The 23761-nt window shown below is 42.9% G+C and overlaps 1 protein-coding gene across 3 annotated transcripts in view; it reads right to left on the minus strand.

Moving 5' to 3' along the window:
• TFAP2B (transcription factor AP-2 beta) overlaps positions 1-17518 on the minus strand; it is a 29269-nt gene extending 11751 nt beyond the window's left edge. Inside the window, exons 1-4 of one of the 3 annotated variants that reach the window (XM_087857035.1) lie at positions 17274-17518; positions 14074-14100; positions 12381-12839; positions 7465-7525 (exon numbers count right to left, since the gene is read on the minus strand). In XM_087857035.1, coding sequence (XP_087713161.1) covers positions 7465-7525; positions 12381-12839; positions 14074-14100; positions 17274-17354 — 628 coding nt within the window. In that variant the 5' untranslated portion in view covers positions 17355-17518. The other 2 variants (XM_045802159.2, XM_045802172.2) reach the window with 2 other exon arrangements.
• Positions 17519-23761: the final 6243 nt, after the last annotated feature.

Here is a 23761-nt window from a genome sequence, read left to right on the forward strand (position 1 = left end):
CGCAGGGGCGAGGCCACAGGACAGGCGCCAAGTGGAAAGCTGGAGGAGGAAGTGTTTGTTCCAGTGGGGCTGCGGTGCGTTCAGAGCACTGTGTACAAACAAACGGAAAAGCCATCACTCCTCTGGAAACTTACTCCATGTGTGTAGACCTATGAGTGTCGCTTGCCACAGTCCCGCTCACTATACAAATCAAGAAAACACGCAGCCTAGAGTTTGGATTGCACTGTGAAACCCAGCAAATCCTGTTCCATCATGTGCTCCCTTGTGACCTGAGACATCTCAGCGAGCCTCTCTGAATCTTAGTTTCCTCATCTGTCTCCTGAAGATAATAATCCCATTTGGTGCTGAAGCCTGAAAGTGATTATACAATCGATATAAAATGGTAATGCCGGTGTCCTTTGTGGGAACCCCTCTCCCCTTTCCTATTGGACCCAAATCTGTGGTCATCGCTGGAGAGCACCGGAGAGTGGATCCTATCAGAGACACTGTGCTCAAGAACAGCCAAGTAATACCATTAAGCTTGGGTTCAAAGAAGCTGCTCATTTCTCTAAAGTGGATCTCATTCTTTCCTACATCATAACGATACATTCATTTAAAAATGAACCCAAATGCTCCTCTCCAGTGAAAGCAATTCCACAGTGACATGAATTTTGTTTACAAATTAACTAAAGCACCGGCTGGCGATTGTTTGGAGCAGTTATGATTTACAACAGGTGCCCTGATCAATCAACCAATCACTCTAATTCATGTGAGCGGAGGTCTTGCCTTGCCCCAGTTGTTTCATTTCGGCAAGTAATTGATAACAAACCGCACTCAAGGTATGTTTTATGCAGAAGTTAATAAGAGCTGACAGCTGGTTGCCACTGCTACCCAGGCGCATTCAGTCTCTCCAGCCTGTATTTCTGTTTAATTGTGTTTCAGTGTCATCTGCACCTCAGGAAGAGGCGGGGCTCAGTAGAACCAGAAGGCTGGGAATGAGGAACAATGACTGGTCAACCTCCCAATTCGCTGGCAGTCTTACTCCCTGGGAGTTCTATACTGCTGAAGCCCATTTTCTTTCTGCAGGCTCTAGAAGCCACAGGGCAAGTGACTTTTCCTGACTTGCCTTACACCTTAGCTTCTTCCAGTGGGATATGAAGCCCCCAAATCTTCAAACAGCATTTGTTGATCACCAGTCCGGGGGATTTATTGAATCATGCATCTGGCATGAAAAAGGAGGTTTCAGTTTCTCCTCTTTAATAAATACAATGTATCATCCTATAATCTTGATAGGGGAGAGATATGCTCATTTTCCACCATCTAGAGCCTAGAGCACTATCAAACAAGTTGCATAACCTCTCTTGTATAGAACAGACTAACCAACACTGAGTATTTTTGTTATAGCTTATTCTCTCTGCTTCAGATTCTGGCATTCAGACCTCCATGATTGTTTAGAGGCTGATGAAAGTCAGGTAGGTCCCAAATTTCTTATTAATTAGGGATTGCATTTGGCCCTTTACAAACACCTTCTGTAAAAGGATTTTCCTAGGAGAATGGATGGGGGTCCTCGAGCATTCCCTTTTGCTACTCCTTAGTAGACATTTTAGTATTTCTGGATCTGTCTACAGAGTCCAAAGCTTTGTCTCAGGGCAGGTGAATGATGTTAGGTAACAGAGTGGATCTTCTGCACTGCTGTAGTGGTGGTGGGAGCTACAGAGGGTGCTTTCTTCTTTCTGATTCCCCTCATCATATTCTTATCAGGGAAGATGCTTCCCATTTGAGAGTGAACCAATGAAAAGTCAAAGTGTGAGTATTAATTAAATTTGAATAAAATATGGAGTTAAAGTTATTTAAAAGACAGTGATTTGGGTGGGAACACCCTGTCATTTAATTCCCTTACACAACATCCACATCTATTTTGATATGTCTTATTCATAATACTCTCAATTTTTGTATTTCAGATTCATATTCAGAAGTCTAAGCAAGAAATTAATGATCATGGGAATTAGCATCAGATAACCTTGGAGAAACTTTTCCCCAAAATATAGATAATGGCTTTTTGTAATTTTAACATGGTGAGAACTATAGAAATTAATTGCACAAAAATCTCATCTTCGACACTCAGCAATGTTTTTATATTTAATATTTAAATTTTATATTTAATACTATTAAATATTCTTTAGAAAGAATATTTAAACAAAAACCCCATTAAGCTGAAAATAGTAAATTCAGTTCCTATTTCCCATATCGGACAACCAAATATCTCTTTAGGATTATAATTTATCTGCTTCTCAGAGTCCCAGTTGCCAAATCTCTCGAAAAGCCAGGCCTTTAGACACACTTTATAACCTGCCCTCTAATTTCACTATTGTTAATTGCCTGATTTACCTGACAAGAGCCATTTCCTATGGGGAATGTATATTGTTCCCTCCCCTGGGCTGTACCTTTCCACAAATGCATTATCACCTAAACATCACCAGTCCAGTTAGCTTCTGTCAGCACACTGCTGTCTTCTTTTGTTGTTGTTGTTTCCCCCCCAAAGATGCAAACTATTTGAACAGACACGCTTCAGGTTATATTACCATTTTCTTAATTTAAGTATAAATCGTCTCCTACCCTCTACTCTCCCATCGTCAGGTTCTAACCCTCTCCTACTCTGGCCTTAAACCTGGTATCTTAGACTAGACCCTACCTATTTCTTGTCCTAACTTTCCTTAAAATCCCTAGCACTGTTATCTACCTTCCCCTCCACTCTCACACCTGCTTAGCTCAGCTGATTAACCCCATATTTTATTCTCTTTGTCTTTTCCCTTCTGCTTTCCTCCAGCTTATCAATAAACCCAGAGAGCAACAGGGCCCGGTTGATTTGTTAGTAATTATAAGCACACTGTTCCTGCTCATGGAACCCAGAGATGACTAAGATAGGTTTAAAGCGACAGCAGGAAATGGTAAGGAAATGGAGCATAGCAAAACTCAGCGTGAAGCTTTCAGTTCTTTACATGTTTACAATTTTCTGTGCATACATTAAAACCTTTTTTTTTTCCTATTCAGTTCTCAGTTGCTTATCATGACCAACTTCTGGATGTAGCATTCACAAAACTTGCTCCCCTCTTTTTTTTCTTGCATTATTTTGAGGAGAAGAAAAAAGGTTTAAAACCGATCAATATTTCATTACAGTGACTGGAGTTTTATTTAAGAGAGAGGAAGGAAGACTGATTAAAGAAAATATTATTCATTAGTGGACTACAGAGAGCCAACGTGTTAATAAAGTAGCTCTTAATCTGTGTTCTTTAAACTTAAGTATAAAATCGGAGCCTTGAGATCTTTGTGTTTGACTGCAAACAGACTCTCTGTGGCTCTGATCTGCTGGTGAGCAAGAAGGGAAGAAATGAACCCATTTAATAGATTCAAGGGTAAGTCCCTCTGAAAGATACTCGGACTTAAATATGTAAGCTACGCCAGGAAGCCACCAAGAGGTTGAACAGTGCTTGAAATAACTACTTCTCACCAGCAGAACACCCCCTTCCTTTATACTTGCATTGTTTCTCATCTATCTGAGGGCTAAATATTATTTCACATGGATATACAGCACATCTATAAATGTGAGCACCAAAACCTGGAAAGAAAAATAAAAGGATTCACACACACACACACGCACACGCACACGCACACACACGCAAAGCTGGAATATAAAGAACTACAAACATCCAGGGTTAGCATCCTTTAGGGGCAACATCTAAGAGTCTGGAAACTGAATTGGGTCCCATCACTTACTCTGTGTGTGGGACCTTGAGAAAGTCATTTATCTTCTCTCTGTCTCAGTTTTCTCACTGGGAGTGGGGGTGGGAGCTGGAGAAGAGTGTCTAACCTTTCCAACTTCGAAATTCTGTGAACTCTGATTACTCCCTGGGTGGCTGGAATGTATCTCAGAGTCTCGAGTTGAATAAATACCTATTGGGATTCAAGTCAGCCCTGGAAATGTGAACCTCTTCCTTTGTGGGGAAATTCATACCCTTTCAGAGGCTATGACATACTCTTGGTGCTTTTTACCTTCTAGGTCAGCAGGAAGAATCCCAACATTGTAATTGAAATTGGCTATTTCTTCATAGCCCCCCCCCCCAAAGAAAATCCACACTAATCAGTGTTTATATGGGGAAGGGGCCAGAACTAACGGAAAAAAAAGTAGGAGAGAACTAAGGTTGAACTGAAACTAACCAAACAGGATATCCCTAAGACCAATGAAAATGCCCCACAGTCACATTTGAACCTTGGACTCCAGCCACGCTAGCCTTTCCAAGAAATCCCAGCATATTTTCTGCTCTCTAAGGTGTCAAACCGATTGCATATTAGCCTATGATTGCACCAAAAACTTTTTCTTAAAGCCTAGGTGAGCCCCTTTTTTAGTTAGGCTATAGGATGGTGGCAGTGATCATTTATATTAGTTGGGCACCAACCCACCCCCTCCCCAGCTCAGATTCCTAATCTTAATGGAACTGAGAGTTAAGAATGATTTTTTAATGTCTCGTTGGATTTTTAGACTGTTAATGTACCGAATCCTTCTCATTATTACTTTATTGATTGCTCATTGACCAGCCCCCTTCAAATCGTATTAACCACCCTCTGCCGGTTTAGATTAGGAGAGTTTAAAAAGCACCTTTCATTACTCCCTCCACTCCTGCCTTGGAGTTGAGACTCCGCATCTTAATGGGAGCTCTAATGGGGCAGCTAAGAGGAGAGGGGCCACGGTCCCTGCCGACTGCATTAATAGCTCAAAGGGGGCCAATACAGAAAATTAGCCGTAAACGAGCTCTGGAGATCTTCAAATGAAAGAGCCATTTATCACGCTGGCTACCTTCACTCCACTCGTTTGCTCTCTCTACTGGGAACAACTCATTTCCTCTTAACTAAATTACTTCAGAAATGTCAGCTAAGCCCGGATAGCAAACATAACAAGAGAGCTAGCCTATAATCTATGGGGTGATATCAACACGGGTGAAAAATTGGACTGGTTAAATTTTAGGAGGGAGTCCTTCCATAATTAGAGAGAGAGGCATAGAGACATATATCCTTTATGCCCAAGTCTTCTGGCTTCAGTATACGTAATGGCAGAGACATCCGAACCTAGATCAGTGGCTGCACTTTTATTAATGAGGTAGACACTTTAAAATCTCTCTACAAAAAATAAAAATTTAAAAAATCTCTCTAAAAGCCCATTAGAAAATAAATTAAACAACCAAGTCCCTTGCCAGTTGTTGAAATTTAGAAAATTTAGTTCAGAAACTTTCTCACCTCCTTTTTTATGAAATTAATCTCTGGGAGATATCCCTTATAAGGGGAGGGGTGGGGACAAAGATGAGAGACCAGAGGGTCAGGAAGGAGCAAGTGAATCCATACCTTCATTTTAAGTGGTTCATAATTATCTAGAACAGTAAATCAACCACTTATTCCTATTTTGCCCATGACTCTCTAAAGATAAACATATATTAGGATCTTTTCTTCATGTAATAAAGCAAATCCCTGAAACATTAAATAATGGCGTTAACCTAACACTTCGTATTCATACTTTACCCCCAAATCAATAAAGTGACTGGGGTGCCACTTAGTTGTTTAAAGCTGCACAATTTTAAAAAAGGCTTTCAGAGCCAGAAAAAGTACTCTGTGTTTTCAAAACAGAACCAGCAACTTTAGTCAATATTCTCCTTTTCTTATTACTGGAGATACCCTTCTACATAGATAATCACATTTTGCTGACAAACATATACAAGCCCTGAAACCAAAGCATCCCACATCTAAGAATATTTTGAGCTCCGTTTTGTTAGGCAAGCTAAATTCCAAATATTTTTATTGGCCTGTCTATTAATAACATTTCTGATTGGTCATCTGTTGGGCATGCCCCATTGACAGCCCAAATGTTGTTTCTAGGATACAGAGCCCTGAGATAAGGGGTTCTAGCCTTCCGTGAAAAGGGAGGAGGACTGAAACAAAAAAGCCAATGGAGAAGTGCCTCCCCACCCTCCTCTAGTCACCCCCATCAACCAGCAATTAACCAAAAGAGAAGACCCCAGAGGAAAAGGTGAAAGTGAGCTGTCAGCACAGTTGCAAATCAAAGCACCAAGCCTGGGTGTCTGAGCGAAACCAAAACCTGGCATTAAAAACTGAAATGATACTATCTAAAGAAGAGAGGGAAAGATGTTTGGAGCAACACTTAAATAGTTTTGCCCCAAATCTTACTATTCTTTTTCAGGATATTACATTCCAAAGCCAGATGGCATTATTCCAAGTACAGCTCCCCCCCTCCCACCCTTCAACTCTCAAAGCCACTTTTTCTGTCTCTGTAAAAGAAGATAATTTAGCATACCTCACCCTATTTGGAATTCTGACTTCACGACCCTTCTACTGTAACGGCTTGACTTTGGGTTACTTTCCAAAGCACTTTTTCTTTAATTGTTTTTGTGAGTGTCATGTGGCTCAAATTAATCATAAATGACTGAAGCTAGGGATTGTTGACACCAAATATAAGGACAGGCCTTTTCCAGAATCGATAAGAAAGGGTTACAGTAGTTAAAACTGTATTTCCAAATACCAGTTCTTTCGATAATTAAAAATTGCACTGTTTACACATTCAGGCTCCTAAATTGGTGGCATGTGAGTGACATTCGGGCCTTTCGACAGCCACACTAATCGCCAGGCATTCTCTCAGTGACTGTCAGAAGAGAGGGGGAAAAATTAAGCAGCTGCAATATGCCCGAAATGAGTTATTGTAATTACATTTAATTAGTTTAATTAGTTAATTATTTTGCTTACAGCTGTACAAGAGACTGCAAACATTTGTTAATATCACATGCCCTTTAACAGTATGGGGTGATTCCACAGTCACACTAAATCATGAATGCATATGTAGAAAGATTTAGAAATGTGCATAGGCTGTCTCAACTTCTTAGGATGTGCATATTTAGCAACACATTTGACACAATTTTTAAAAAAATAATAAGAAACAACTCATAAAACACAGAGAACTAGAAACAGAATTACCACACACACACACACACACACACACACACACACAAATCAAATACAAAAACAAGAAGAGGAACTATCTCAACAACTTAGGGTTTAGCTCAGCAAACTCCAGTTATCCATGAAATAATTATAGCACATTTTTGAAAGCAGTGTTTCCTAGTCAGTTTCATACATGATGGTAGTTCAATTATTTAAGATGTATCTAGAATTGCTACTAAAAGTACCATGAGAAAAATGTCAACAGTCTCTGTCCCTTTGTCTCTTATCTGGGTTTCTGCCTTTGGTTGCCCCCACCCCCAAATTTCCTTCTTCCCGACATGCCTTTTTCATCTAGAGAGCCCCTATCCTATGACTGTGAACAAACATTTCTGTCTTATAAAATAACCAATTCCCCCAAAGTGAAAACTCATAAAGACATTACTGCACAGGAAAACTTTGCTTACTTTTGGGAGGAATAATCCATACCTTTTTTTATGACAGACTGGTCCAATAGATTCATGCCGCTGTTATTGGCATCTTCAACTGACTGTGAATATAAAAACATCACTATTCAAATTGACTGGATATTAAAGAATTGCACACATAAATCATGTCACTCCAAACTGGAGTTTCTGTTATTTCCATTTATATTAATTCACAAAGGGAGGTTTTATTATTATCATTATTACCTCCAAATCAACATAGAAATGAAATTCGCCCAAATTATAAATTCTTCCAATGGAAGCAGAGGAAAAAGGAAACTGTGAGAGACATCTGGGATGCAGTATTGGTTTAGTTATTATATTAAACATAGATGTTACACAGACGTATAAAGTTTTATATTATTTGCTCTTATGAATTGTGAAAATTTGGCAATAGCTGAAAGATTTTCACCAATATTAGTAAGAATAATTTCTGTTTTCAATTCTATCCCAGCGCATCTTAACCCTAGAGTCATTTTACAAATACATAATAGTTTACATTATGGGATTTTAATTAAAGTCTGAGCAATTTGGAATGGAATGCAAACAGCAACACATAGGAACACGTTTGCAAGCTGGCAGGACTGCACACCCGTGCAGTCCATACACGTCCTTGTGTGCTCTGAATTTCTCGCTGCATGATAATCCCTGAGAGGAACCTGCACAATTTGCTCCCTCTCCCTATCCTGCTGCTGCTACTTCCCAGCAAAGAAGCACACCTGTTAGGATGGCAGTAACTACAGACACACAGATACAGAGACTCAGATCCTCCCAGTCAGCAAACAGGTAATGGCAAAGAGCATTCAGCTTCTGTGCCACAGTCTTATCCTAAAGAAGGAAAGTTTCAACCCTGAGTGTTGGCAGCACTTCTGAGGGGAAATGGCTGTTGGAATGAGTTTCTTACTGTCAGGATGTACAGAACAGAGTTCTGGTTGTGCATCCCAGAGCATCCAAAAACACTGTATTCCCTCCCCACCCCCCAATGAAAAATAAATGCTAGGTCTTTCTGAAATGTACTGCTGCTTTCCCTGATTCTTAGAAACCCAAGTTTGGACCAATTTGTCACCCACTCTACAGAGAAGTAAAAAGCAAAGGGCTTGAGAGTGAGGTGGTGTTTTCACAGCACCTTCCACCCACTCACACTGCATCCCCAGACAGGGCGTGTGTTCATCACAAGGAAGAGACTGTCTACCCCAAACAAGCAGCACATTAGAAATGAGATGATCTAATCACGAAGGGAGCATGTTAATTTGTTTCTTTTCGTTTTTAATAGTCACTCTTCGGTTGTCAGAAAGGTGAGGAAAATTGTTATTCTCCGTAAGAACCGTTTTCCATGTTGCAATATGCCATGTACACATTAAGAAATAGTAAATGCTTCTTTGAAAAATACTTCATACAACTTGCTCGAAACTCCTCAGGAGACCCCACCACGCACACGCGCGCGCGCACGCACAGACACACACGAGATTCACTTCTTGCTGTGCTCACGTGTCTACAATGCGAGGTGTCCACTCAAGACGAAAATAATCGCCTGCGTCTGTGGGCGGGCAGGCCAAGGATCTCAGGGGCCAGGACCCGGGCGCCCCCATACCTCACCCTCACGTCGATACGTAAATATGTATATACGCCTCATCAGCGACGTGGGGTAGTTGTGGTAGTTAATGAGAAGGCTCTTGTCTGATTTTCTATCTAATTACGGCCGCCTGCTGGGTTTTTGTACAGGATATTCACGCAGCATGCTGGCGCTTAATCGTCACAGGGAGGATCGTAAAGATTTAATTAGGACTGCATGCGGAAGCGCAGAAAAACAACTCAGACTCGTAATTACTAGACTTCTTTAGTTAAAAGTGATACCAGGGGTTGCTTTAAGACACTAGGGTGTGTTTGTGTGTGTGTGTGTGTGTGTGTGTGTGTGTGCGCGTGTGTGTGGTGGATTTGACAACATCCTTCTATGATTATACTCAGGGGTAGTAGAGGTGAGAGAGACTAGAGAGCAAAGATTGGAAGAAGAGGTGTTCACGACAACTAACTCCAAACTAGGTGTCATCTCACTCCATCTTTCTTTCTGATGCTGCTTTTCTGAGTTTTTAACACTGCATCCCCCCCAACACACATACACACAATGGGTGAAATGTAGCACGCCCAGAACCCAAACAGCGATTTGCTGGTTTAATAGCCCCTGTGAGTAAATTGAAATAGAAATTGACAGGGTTTTATAGTTTCATTTAAAAAATATTAGAAGCATTTGGTTAATTAGCTCCCCTCCTTCTCTTCTCTCACGGTCGGGGCGGTGGCCCTCCCGCGTGTGTGTCTGGGTCACCCCACATACCCCCATACCAACCCTCGGCCAGGTGAGTACCCCTCGCTATAAGGCCCACAGGCCCAGCAGCGCCCTGGGGATCTGTCTGGTCCGCGGCTGGGAGGGAGAGGGGGGTAAGGATCCGGAACACAAAATAGGTTCTTGAGATCGAACAAGTGACTGAGGTCCAGGCCGAGGCACTCTCTGGTCCCTTTTTAAAGACTGGTCGGGCGTAGCCAACCCAATCCGTAGCTGCAGGAAACGGTCAGATCCCGACAGGCTGGTGTAACTTCAGCTTTCCCCACCTCGCCCCCGTGTGCTCCAGATCCCTAACTCGGAAGTGGATCTGCCGGGATGGGGCAGATGAGGGACAGACTCTGCACTGAGGCTCTGGTCCTAAGTACATCTCCCCTGTCTTTCTTTGTCACCTGCCCGGTGTCGCGCCAAGCACACCCAGGCCTCCGGGAAGTCGGTCATCTCCGCGGAAGCAGAGATCGTCCCCGCTCCCTGGGATGGGCGTGGGGTGTCTCCCCCCAACCCCTTGCACTGAGGGTCGTCCAGACGAAGTCCCGCGAGGCACCCCACCTCGCCAGAGGAGCGGCTGCGAAGCTTCTGGGGGAGGAACAGGGCGGAGGTGTGTGGGCGGGGAGCATGCGTGGGCCGGGGCCTGCACTTTCCTCTGGGCTCTTTGCACCTCGCGGTCCGTGTTCCGACGCAACAACTCAGCCTGCCGCGCGACGCTTTGACGAGGCTGTTCTCCCCAGTACACACTGAACAGGTCCTGTTCTCTCGCGTCCTTTGCATGTGGCCAAACACTCAAAACCGCTCCCAATTATATCTTTAAAAACTAAACTAAACCTAAACTAAACTGAAACCAAAGAAATCTATTCTCTCTTTTGAGAGAATTCCTGGGTTCAGTTGACTGAGTCACTCTCCGCCTGCAGAGTGGTGGTGACGCGGCCAGTGTGTTGGCATTGCCAACAGCAGTGGTGATGAGTTGATCCACTTTCATTATCTAGCACTTTGAGCGTACTCAGAAAGGTTAATTTAAGGACTTACGCCCCCCCCAACACACACATTACCCCAATACATTTTTTAAAAAGCTATTAAATATTTCCTTCTTGTATCGTATTCCGAAAGGAGCAATCCCTCCAGACAGGGATAATCACGCTTGATTAAACCAACAAAACTATCATTCTTATTACTACGGGTAAATCCAGCCACAAATCAGGTGATTCCAGCATTTTTGGAAATAATAAATAACTGAATTTCCTCTAAAACAATAAACCATCATAGACTACACACAGCATTTTATGCTGTCACCACATTTTAACTGTTCAAAATACATTTTTTTTTCCAAGTAAGGTAAAAGAGAAGGACTCAAGTACTCTTTTTTCTTCCCCATTTCATTTTTCTTTGCTTTAGGGGTATGTCTAAAATGATGCATTATATATACAACTATGCCAATGAGACTGAAGTGTCAAATACCTTTCAACCATATTTATCTTTTCTGCAGACTATTTAAATTAGGGAGCAAAAGGAGACCTGCTCAGAATCACCCAGACAGTTTTTAGAAATCATTTCTTTGATGTTTCTTTGTTTAGTTTAACCAAGTATTCTCAACCAAATCAGGCTCTATTGTGTAGGTTGCAGATGGGTTAGGGAGTGGGTGGGGGAAGTGTTTTGAGCCTTTTGTTTTAAGAAACAAACACGTGATGCCTCTTTAACTGGGATAGTGGCTTTGGGGAGAGGAGAGTATTAACGGAGGGGGAGGACTGAGGAGGGATGTGGAGAATATTGCTCCACAGTCATTTAATGGATCAAAAGGTGAAAACAATCTCTAAAATGGTATGTGTCCTCTTGGACTCCCAAGCAGAATTATGGCTTTCTGGGTCTCTCCCCACAATTATTCCATTTCTCAGGAGATGACTCTGGAACTCACTGATCTTGAAAAAGGGCTCAGCAGCTTATGAGACATTCAGAGTAGGACCTGGTTTGGACAATCATAGCACATGTTTTTCTTCCCATGTGCATTGTCACGCTTAACATCCAGCAGGGACCTCTGGAGTCCAAAAGGACCCTGCGCCTTACTGCTTAAGCTCCAGGCTCTAGGCAGCCCAGTCTTTCACCTGCCTTGTCAGGAGGCTAGGCCCACTATGGGACATGCATGGGGAATGGGTTGGGAAGGGTACCCTTGCCTGCTAGCACAAAGTACAAGAGAACAGGAAGTAGCTAAGGCAAGACCAAAATAAATAAATAAATAAATAAATAAATAAATAAATAAATAAATAAATCTAGTCTTAATTCTGATGATACTAAACTACCAACACACACACACACACACACACACACACACACACACACACACATTTTTCTCCTTCATGATTTCATTTCTAGTAGTTCCAGCTTTCGTAATTGGACCTCCAGAAATCGCCACTACACAGCCATACATGTATGACACAGAAACAGTTACATATGTGGTGTCCAGCTATTCCTGTTCTAAAGATGGAAACTACCTCCCCCAAAGGATACAGAGCTGCCCCTCCCCCACCCCTCCCATCTCCCGGGGCATTCACTATTTATTTATTTATTGTCCTTTTCATTTGTTTGTTTGTGGTTACCTGGACGTCTTCCATTCCGGGATGGCCGAGGCCGTGCAGCGAGAGGCTGTCACCCATGCCCGCGTCCAGGCCGTGGTGCGCCGAATGCAGCAGCACGTCTGGCCGGCGGACCGAGTGGTAGTCCCTCCGGGGGTCGAGGCCCGAGAGCTGGGGCAAGGCTGCTCGAGGCTGGGGCAGGAGAGAGCCGGCTTCCGAACCCACTTCTTGCCGCTGCCGTTGCCCCCAGGGATGCTGCTGGGGCTGGTGCAGTGGGTTCAGGGAGTAGGGGTCGTTGACGTGGGAGTAGGGATCCTGGCTCTGATGGTAGGGGAGCGGCTGGTAGGGAGGCGGGAAGTAGGGCGGCTGGAAGTCTGACGACGGGGTGTGGGACAGCGGCGGAGCGCTGGAGTAAGGTCCTTGGGATACCGAGCCCAGCTGGGAGAGCCTGGAGCTGTGGCTCGGGACGCCATCGTGCCGGTCCTGGGAGCGGAGAGAAGGAGAGAGAGAGAGAAACAGAGTGACAGAGAGAGGCAGAGAGAGAGCAAGAGAGAAAGGGAGAGAGAAAGAAAGAAAGAAAAAAAAATACAAGCGACTAATGGAGAAGCCCAGCTTCCGTATATTCTTCCCAGGACATGGGAAGCAAGAGTCTGAAACTTATACTCCCAAGTTGACTCAGAGGGCACATGATTTCAGCAATTCCAAACGCCAGGCTTTGGGGGGAAAATGGGAGAATCACCACCCACTTAACCAACACTGAGCCTTGTGTTGGGAGTGCATATCGGGCAAAAGGGGTGAGGGTAAAGTAACTATATATGGGGAGAGATTCTAAATTCCCTAGTTAAAAATATAGGAGGCTTACACAGAGTAGTTCCTCTTCTGGGTGTTTTAAACTATTTTTGCTAACTCTTTCAGAGGTCCAAAGCATGACAAATATAACTTCATACTTTTCTGGTGCCTCTCCTCCTTTTCAAAACCAACTTCTGCCTCCACTGGCAGTGCAGCCAGCTGACCAGGAGCTCCCCACACAAACCCGATAATTCCAGGAGCTCTGAGGAATCTGCTTGATCTGAGTTCCCAGTCACCCCTCCCTCCCCAAGAGGAATTAAATCGTTTAAATAGTGTTTGATTGAAATGAATCTCATTTGAAATCACATCCTGAACCCACGTTAAATTAAGTTGAATTGTGGTTCCAAGGAGTTATTTCTAAGGTTGCTTTTCTGTATCTAATGCTATTATACTCCAGGTGTGAAAATGAAGGACCTGGGGTTGGGAGGGAAGAGCAAGAAAAAGCCCAGACAACTTACTGTTGGTTCTATCTGGAGTGGCAAACTAAGTAGATGGAAAAGGGGGAGGTGTGTGTGAGAGGAGTGTTTAAGTTTCTCCCTCTCCTCTGTGGAAATGCCTTAGTAAAGTCCCTATGGTTCTTTTTGGAGAAAATAGTCACCTAAATTTCCAAACTGCAATGGCAAATAAAAAGTTTTTCTCTGCGGCCTCCCCCCTCCCCAGCTGACTCATGGAGCTCAGACGGAGAACACACAATGCAGAGAGAAGCAGCTGCAGCCTCGTCCAATTATGGTGCTAAATTACCAAGCCAAAGGCGCTCAAAGGAAGACAGAGACAGAGAGAGTGAGACATACTCAACAGAGACGGCGAGACAGAGAGACAGTGAGAGGAGGGAGCATGCAATTCTGGTACAACGTGAATCCAAACTCACCATGGATGAATAGGTGTGGACTAACATCTGGAAAAAAAAGCCTGGTTACTGCTCAAAATCAAACAATGATTAAAAAAAAAAAATCAAGGAGTCCAGCAGAGAAACGAGCTGGACACAGGAGCCGAGCTTGAGGGGTTTCCAGGACAAGCCATCAAAAAAAAAAAAAAAAAAAATCCACCCCCACCCCCAAACAAGATTGGCGATGCCTGTCACACACAGACAGAGCTGTTCATCGGTCTCTTGCTGTCTTTTTGGCCTCTTTTCTTCTGCCGCTCTTCGGGGCTCCAGATGCAGTCCTCTTCCACCCGAAGCTGGGCTCAGACTGCTCGGGCGCCCCTTCCTCCCTCCGCTTGCCTACACCGCCTCATAATAATTGATATTCATGACTATTAATATTACACGAGTACTTTAAAGGGAGAATGGAGGACAAATGGAGCGTGAAGCAGCAGCGAGCGCAGAGCTCCCCTACTATTGTAAATGACGTTCATTCAGTGGAGAATTACTAGATGTAATCAGACGAGGGGGCTGGCAAAGGCAGACTGGGGAAAAAGTTTAGCAGGAAAGAGGCAGAACTTCAATTAACTGAGCCGGGGACACGCGTAAAGCAGCCCCTGCTCCTTTGGACAAGGCAGTGAAGGAGAGCATCGCTGGGGGCTTGTACAGAACGTAGGTGTCCTTGTTCCTGGAGAGGGACTTTCCTAATGGGAAGAACTGATCGCCTTAGGTGCTTTGTGTGCAGATTAAAAAACAAAATAAAAAGGCCTTGCCTCATCATTTGGAAAGGAGAGAAAAGTAAACCGGTGGGCCTGGTTGTTTACAGGGACGTTTAGAGACTTGCATTGAATATTGGAGATTATGCTTACTTATTAAAGGACAGAGGCGAGATGGGGGCTTTTCATTCCTTGTGTAGCCTTTCCCTCCTTATACTGCTCATACAATCTGTGATTTTTACCTCAATTTAAAATATATGCAATCAATCTTCAAGTACACTAAACTTATCCTTTCCAGGCAAAGCCAGGGGCAACAGAAAACCTTTTTGGATGTTTCAGGAACCCGTTCTACTGGCCTGACTGCCATTTCTGTTAAAGTTCAACCTTCCTCCCGACTTAAAAAGGTTCCTTCCACAGGGCTGCGGGTTCTCCTATATTTTTGAGCAGAAATTTAGGCAAATAGGGATACCTGCAATATTCTCTCTCCTCTCCCTCCCTCTCTCTCTCTCTCTCTCACCCCTCTCCCCTGTCTTCCTCTCTTCCCCCCTCCCTCCCATTTTATTCTCCTCTCTCTACCCCTCTTCCACTCCACCCCTCCCTCTTCCTCTCTCCCTCCGTCCTTTCTGCTCTCCCTCCCTCCTTTCCCTTTTAGCCAGTTTACTTTTCATAAGCAAAGAACAAGTTTTATCCTGCTTACTTTTGGGAACCCACTGAAATCCCTCTATGTATATTCCGAGCAATTTACACACCGTGCCCCCGTCTCCGCCCGTGTCATGCCCACTTCGGGCGCTCACATTCTTTAGGATAGTTCTAGAGACTTCGACTTTACCATTATCCTGCCTGTTAAAGAAAGAAAAGGAGGCCGAACCGAAACAAACCCCACTAGGCGGAGGCACGGCTCTTCGTTACAGTCCATACACAGCCACAAAGAGGAGAGGAAAACCCTACTAATCATTCCGCAGAAAGACGACTGTCGATCTCTTTCTCTCTCTGTCTCGGTGTCTCTGTCTCTCTCTGACACACACACACACACACACACACACACACACACAGAGACACACCCCAAAATTAGGATTCCGGGCTGGCCGGAGCTGGGGGCACTGGGCTGCTTGCGGGACGCGGCGGCGGAGCCTCGGAGCCCCGGTCCGCCCGCTAAGACTGGGCCGGCGGCGTCAGTCGGAGCTTACCGGCCGCTTCTGTGCGCGGCCCATTATCCGCAAGGCGGCTCCCTGCCGGGCTTTCCGGAGTCGTCCCGGAGCGGAGGGGTCGCATTTTCTCCCCCACTGGTTTGGGGGAGCCTCTGTGCGTCCCACCGCGACCGTTTGGTACGACCGATCGAGCGCTCTTGGCGCTCCTCGCCCAGCACTTTGCTTCCCGTCCTCCCTCCTCTCGCCAACTTTGCCGCTTTACAGTCTCCGTCGCCCGGCTCGCTGGCTTCGACCTTCCCGCTGCCTTAACTGTGCGGCGCCTTTCCTCGAAGCTTTTCTCTCTGTCCTCCCTCCCTCGACGTCTCCTGCAGCCTTCGCTTCCCTCTTTCCCTGGCACCTAAGTCCGGGTCTGCGAGGCCATTCCGCTCCGAGCGAAGTTCCGTGGGCCTCCGCCGCCGTCCCCTCCCCGTCCCGCCGCGTGCCCCGCCCGGACGCCCGCCTCGCCCGCGAGCCCCCGGAGCCGCCCCGCCGCCGCAGCAGTCGGCTCCCCAGACCGAGAAGGGCGGCGGCGAGCGCGGCCACGGCCCCGGCGAGCTGCAGGCAACTTCTCCAGCCCGAGGAAGAGTTGCGCTAACCCCAGCGTTGGAGAGGAGTGCGCACAGAACACGGGCAGAGCATTGAGTTAAAAATGCCTAAACATGGGGGTGGTTGGACGCACTGACCCTCGAAAAAGCAAAACACAAGAAAAAAGAGGAAAAAAATAAAAGATCTGTTAGGGCTTCTTGGCTTGTTCTCTATCTACACCCATCTAGCCGTCTATCTACCTCCCTCCTTCTAATTTTCCGTCCTCTACTTGGATCCGCTTGTTATTGATTGCAGAAATATTATTGAAAATAAAAATTAAAAGCCCGAGTCTCTTACGAATGAGGCTTGAAAATCTAATTCTCTTCCATACTTAGAACGAGGAGAGCCTCTGCCTTTATCAGTCTCTATTTTCTCTGCCCACATTCAGTAGCCTCACATTCCCCATCAGAACCTTAAGGGGGGGGGGCAAGGAAGAGAGAAAGAAAAATAAAAGAAAGAGAGAGAGAGAGAGAGAGAGAGAGAGAGAGAGAGAGAGAGAAATCTCCTAACTTAAAGTAGCCAGATTTCAACCTTAAAGTTCTTTTTCCGAACAGCGAAGTCTCCCCCCAGCCAGCTTTTCTAAAAGTTAGAGAAAGCTGAGAAAACCGGCCGGAAATCTACGACTAAATAGCTGAAAAATATCTATCAGTTGGGGTGTCAAGAAGCTCAAATTCTCTATCTGCGAAGCTCTAAGATGCATCTGGGGGTGTCCGCTCACCTCATAGATATCTTCGTACTTGACATTCTCCACGAGCTTCCAGAGCATGATGGCAGCCTGGTCTCTAGGAGGTGAGTGCATTCATGTGAGGAGCAGATGTCTGGCTTCTCAGGACTCCGCTGTCTGTAATGATCCATCTATAATTGGAAATGGGGGATACACACCAAATCCGACGCTCCTCTCCCATCGCAACTTATATCTGTTGTCTCAAACAATAGGCTGGAGAAGTAAGCCTCAGCAGAGAGAAAAACATTATTACACACACAGGAGTTAGATGCAACCCACAGACATATATATTATAAAAATCATAAACACGGATTTACACCCAGACACCCACATTGAGTTATATAAGCACCCCGTGGGTCACGCAGAGTCTACAGGCTCTAAACATGCATTTAAAGGAGAGATAGTCGTTCAGTGTGATTAATATAAATATACACATTTAAAAACCTCTATATGGAAAATGATGAATCATTGTAGCCACTGACTAAAGTCTTTACAATTCATAATGAGAAACCAGGGGGCCAACGGTCCCCCATTTTCTATGTAGATTTTAAAAGGGGGACCATTACTGAGTTTTTTAGACACAAAAGCTCCTATTCATGTGTGTTCAGCAGGAAGGTATTTTGAAAGCTGGATTTGGGGATTTTTTAGGGCAATCTCTCTGTATTTGATGTCTACAAACTTTTTTTTTTTTAACTGTACCTCTGTCAGTGTGTAACAACAACAAAAAAAGCCAGCTCACCACAGTGACAGTTTCTAATATTTTTCGGTCATTTTGCTCTACACATTTGGAAACTTAAATACCGTATGAACACCTTAGCCTGTCTTGTTTGTCATTTTAAGGGTTGTTTGTGTGCATTTCCAACGAATTCCTTGTGCCTTGGCCAGAGTCTCCATATTATGAAGTTTTTTTTTTTTCCCAATGTTGGGAGCAACACACACACACATTCACACGCTGTTAATTCCGAGCCTTCTTTGCGGAGGCATAGAACATTCTGTTTGCATCTGTTGTCTATAACTTTTAAGTGATTTTAATCATGGACAGTCAAGAAATGTTCACCTGAACCTTTGGAAGATTTAAGCAGAATGTTCTTCAAAGAGATAGTAAAAAAATATTTTAGTATGCATGGATTTTGTTTTTGCTTTGAATGTATTTTTTTCCTTAGTGAGGTGAATTGTGTAGTTTTTTTTTTCCCAAAAAGGAACACATAAACAACAATAACAAAGTTAACCAAACCTTGAAAATGGGCCCCCTTTAAGGCATAGGGTTTCCGAATTTCATCATGAAGTGAATACTCACCTCATTCCTCTTTTTCCCACCCCCTCTATTTTTCTACTCCCTTTCAGGGTACGGAAGGATTCCCACAGCCAGAAGGGAAATCCAGTGGAGGATATCTGCCCCTGGGGCAGAAAATAAACGACAGGAGGGAATGAGGAAGGACCGGGGCAATTTGGGGTGGAAGTTATTAAACCTGATAAGAGTGAATCTGCAAAGGGCGATTGTCTGTAAATCTCACGACTGCTGAGCACTGCCTTGTGCGCGCGGGGACCGATGCTCTTCCAGGAGAGGGCTCCGGACAACCGCGGTGGACCCGATAAAAACCAAGGAGAAGCTTCATATAGTGCAGAACGAACAATTCTGCAGGCTTTTAATTTGATTTCTTAACGATAAGTCCAGTGAAAGGAACACAAAAACGGTGCTTCAGAAAGAACTTCAGGAATAAACCCTCTTTTCTTCATTTCCAGTTGTAATTTTCATGTTTTGTCTCTCCTTTTCTCCCTCCCTCCTACCCTTCTCTCTCCCTCCTTCCTTTCTTCCTTCCATCCTGTTATCCTTCCTTCTTCTTTTCCTCTACTTTAAATATTAACACCTTAAACCATACAAAATCTATACAGATTTCCCACTGGGAGCATGAGCAAAGATTTCTTCTTTGCCCCCAGAGCTGGTCTGGACATGGGAAAGCATTCTTTCTAATTTCATTGTGTGGTAGGACTTGAAACGGGTTTTACCATTCCTTCCCACCCTTTCCAGAATTAAAATCAGTCCCAGATCAATATTTTGCAAGACAAATATTATAGACTTGGAAATTCAGATGGTAGACACACATTTATTAATGAGAATAATCGTCTTCTTCCTTTCAAGTCAATAACTCCATTATCTTTTTAAATCTAAAGATCACTCCTACCCAAATAAAAAGCATTTGAAAAAAATCTTAATTTTTTTCCTCTAAAATTTTTTAAATCTTTCTGGTATATCATTGATTAGTCTAAAGTAAATAAACTCTAAATCTTAAAACAAGAAAAAAACCCATGAAGATACTTTTATATGTAAAACTATTTAAAATGTATTATTAGCATAGCTATTTTATAGCTTTGTATATGTATAATTTCAAAATTTGCATATGTAATTTTATTTTTTGCTAATATTAGGTATTTTTAAGATTAGAAACATCTTGAAATATTTGGTTAAAATTTATATAAATTCTTTTGGAAAACTGAAAAAAACCCAAATCTGGTTTTTTTTAAGAACGAAGCATAAACTTAAAAATATATACACATATATAAAGAGATATGCAAAGAAATACGTAATCATAATTAAAACCCGCGTCAATTTTTCAACATGGGCATTATTCAAAAAAATCCTAGAAATTGCAAGGGAAATCTTTCCTTAGGAGGCCGACGCTCAAGTCATCGAACGGGCAACAGCGCCCTCTGTCGGGACTTCATGCAAGCAGATCCTGCACAGCCGCTCGATTTATTTTTTAGCGATTTATTTCCATTCTTGAAAACCTGTTATCGTTAACAGCGTTTTAAAAGTTCAATTGTCATTATATCTACTAATAACGACGAATTTTTGAAACGATTGTTTCAAGATATAAAAGTTCAAAAGTCTCAAAAAATGTACAAATAAAAGCTCAGTCTCTACTGAGAAAATTTTCCTTACTTGAGCCAGCTTTGCTTTGCTCTTAAGTTTCTGCGGCATTTCGCTTTAACCTCCAATCACGTGATGTAGGAAAAGATCCCGGGAGGACTTAACAAATGCAAAACAAAGCAAACATAAAGGCGAAACAAACTCTGGTTTGAAAAGGAAGATAAACGAGTAAAATAGGCATTTTCATCATTTCACTTTTCGTTTCGTCCTGCCTTATGCCTGTATTTCTATTTCAGGGCACGCACACAGTCTCCTACGTAAAAAGCTTGCTGGAGACATTCAAGATAGTTATAGTCGCATTTCCCCCTTTCACTTACATTTATTTCAATTTATAAGAGCAGAGAGGAGAGTTAATAATGCCCTCCTGTTCTCGGTCTCAAAGGGAGGGAGTATCTTCTGATAAACGTAGGCGACAGTTCATTGAAAGCTAACGCACCTAGGATAGCGCCCTCTGCTGGTGGTTTTCGGAGTAGGTTTATAACATAAAAAAATGTTACTGAAAAATACCACTATATTAAATCAAGATCAACTGCTAGCACTCTATGTCTCCTTTTTTCTAAAAGTCTAATTATGAATTAACTAATTTTCTCAGACTTCCTTCCCTCCCCTATTCTTCACCTTGGCACCTATGATTTCAGGTTCATAAACTATCTCCCTTTGCAGCTGCCTGATGGACTAACCTTCTCTTTTACACATTACACGGGCCACCCGCGTTTCCCGCCCCCACCTTTTTTTTTTTTAATCATCCATTAACACAAGAATAATAAAATGGAAAAAGCTAAGACATAGAATTACGATTATTGTGCCAAGTCAAGACCCTGACCCTTCTCAGTCTATGTGCCAGGGCCTGTCGTAAGCTCCCAGTTAGAAAACGGGGGTGGGAATACCAAGTTGGGTCTTCTATGTGCTGAGCACTTTTCCCACAGCACCATGATGCTGTCTTCTTTGTTCCTCCCTTCCTTATGAAATTAAGACGATGGTATTTCTGGATTAAGTTTTTCCAGGGTTGTTTTTGTCCTGGATTTACAAACAGACAAAGGAGGAGAGAAAAGGGAGCATTGACTTACTCTGCCACGTGTAGATTCCACTCCCACCTCTCACCCATCAGAACCATTATTCTCCACCACGTTGATTAATAAGACATGACATTGCACTTTTTCTTGGTGACAGCCTGGCTCTATTTTTCTAACATGTTTCTATCTTGAAGCTTTCTCATGACCACGTTTTTTTGAGAATCTTGATCATATATATACACACACACACACACACACACACATATATACATATATATATTTAAATATTTTATTTATGTATTTGACAGAGAGAGAGAACAAGCAGGCAGAGTGGCAGGCAGAAGGAGAGGGAGAAACAGACTCCCCACTAAGTAAGGAGCCCAATGCAGGACTCGATCCCAGGACCCTGGGATCATTACCTGAGCCGAAAGCAGATACTTAACCAACTGAGCCACCTGGACACCCCCTGATCATATATTTTTATCATCAATTTGGAAAAATTACTGTCAAATGTGTGAGAACACAATTCAAACACCTGCCCTTGGATTTATAGGTCTTTGCTAGTGCATAAGTTTCAGTGGTCTGGGTCCTCCAAAATAGGAGGACCTAATACTTCCACAAGAACGTTTAAAAAAATTAAACAGGATGAAATTATCTCTTCGTGACTATAGAGTGACTATTGACTCTTTGTGATTATGTAGAGTGAGGCAAACATTGGAAAGGAAATAGCATTTATTATTTTAACTGCAATATTAAAACAGTTGTGCACTTGTGAATTTGTAAAGTGATATTTAGTTGAAATCACTTGTAAGAACGAAAATCACTGTGACTGTAGAAACTCCTACTTTCTCTTGGACTTTTGAGGAGCAGTAGTAATTTTATCACATATTTTAGATGTTCTGAAGTCTTTAGTCTTTTCTGTTTAATTGTGGGCATATGAAGTTGCCAAGGGAACAATTTTCAAGTTTCTATCTCCTGGAGATAAAGAGGTTAAGAAATGGAAGATGGGGGATTGGAGTAAATGACGCAAACAGCCACAGCACAGTTGTTCCCAATACCAAGGGATATTTCATAAACAAAATGTGAGAGGTGCGCGCTTTCCCTGGCGTGACTAATGCGGAAGGACAGGTATTTCCATCATTGTGGACATTTTCCATATTATTGCTTTAAGAAGGAGCAATCTCAAAGGGTGAGAACACTAAACAATTTGGTTTCAAAATGCAACCAATAGACCAATACAGATCTGTGAGTAAAAATTTGCAAATAAAGACGTGGAAAGATGTAGAGCAGAAATATAACCTTTAAAGCATGAATAAACACATACAATGTATAACATCAGGGCTGAAATGTCTCTTAAGTACAAGGGACATTTGGGAGAAATTAACATTACCGTGGAACTACTTGCTAAAATTCACATTTATGCATTTTGATAAAAATAGAAAATGATATTTGTTTTATGACTTTTTCTTCCCTTAACATGTTTCTTCCACTTATCAGATATGTCACCATGGGATGTCCTTTGACCTTTCCAGATCTTAGTTTTCTTATCTATAAAATGAAGCAAATTTACTGGATGAGAGCCAATTTTCTTCCTTAGAAATGGACTTTATGAGATTTATGAAAGCATCAAATAGTAATTAAAGAAAAGTTTAAAATGCAAGTGTTCCTTTTTGAACACGTTACAGCAAAATCTCAACTATCCGGGACTCTCTGGGGGAGAGTTTGAGAGAATTGACCCTGATATTTAATAAATACTAATCACACACACACACACACACACACACACACACACACACACACAGAGTTTTTAGGAGTATCATCTGAGAAGAAAGCAAACAGAGAAAGGATAAGAATACAGCTCTAGGAAGAGGATGTAATTTTAATAGCACCTAATTGGCACTTTGAAAGAGGTCAAGCATCTACGTCTGGAAGAATTACATCCTAATGCACTAAAAGAGTTTGTGGTTTTGATCTTGAAATTATGGTCAGTAACCTTTGATAAAATATGCAAAAGGAAAACAATGGCTAATAGCAGAGGCTGGAAGACACTTCATTTTTCAGAAAGAGAGGAAACGGTGGGTACTAGAAACCACAGGTAGGGACTCGTGCTATTGTTTAGCCAGAAAAATGACAGTTTAGGCTGTCAGAGTGGTTAGCCACGTACTCTGTAAAGGAAAGAGGAAATCCCTAGAAACCAACAAAGATTCAGGAAGAACACATTGTTCAGTGCATTCCCACTGCCTTTCTTTACAGGTTTACTAGACTAAGTATCAGGGACATACTGTTTCTGGAGCTCACAGAGACATGTCAAGAATTTCTCATTGGCTCCCCTATCTGAGTCGAGTGATGCCGTGGTATTTGGAAGCAGTCTGTCTTTTGACTACGGATGTGAGCTTTTGGAGTGGGACTGATGTGTGTGAATTCCAGATCTGCCACTTACTCTCTTGGATAGCAGGACAATTATTTAACCTCCCTCAGCCTCAATTTCCTTATGTGAAATGTTTGAAACATATTTTCGTATATGAGACTTATTAATTATA

This window comes from Ursus americanus, chromosome 29, assembly GCF_024610735.1.
Source record: "Ursus americanus isolate L20-20 chromosome 29, mUrsAme1.1.p, whole genome shotgun sequence".
In the NCBI taxonomy this organism is placed as follows: Eukaryota; Metazoa; Chordata; class Mammalia; order Carnivora; family Ursidae; genus Ursus; species Ursus americanus.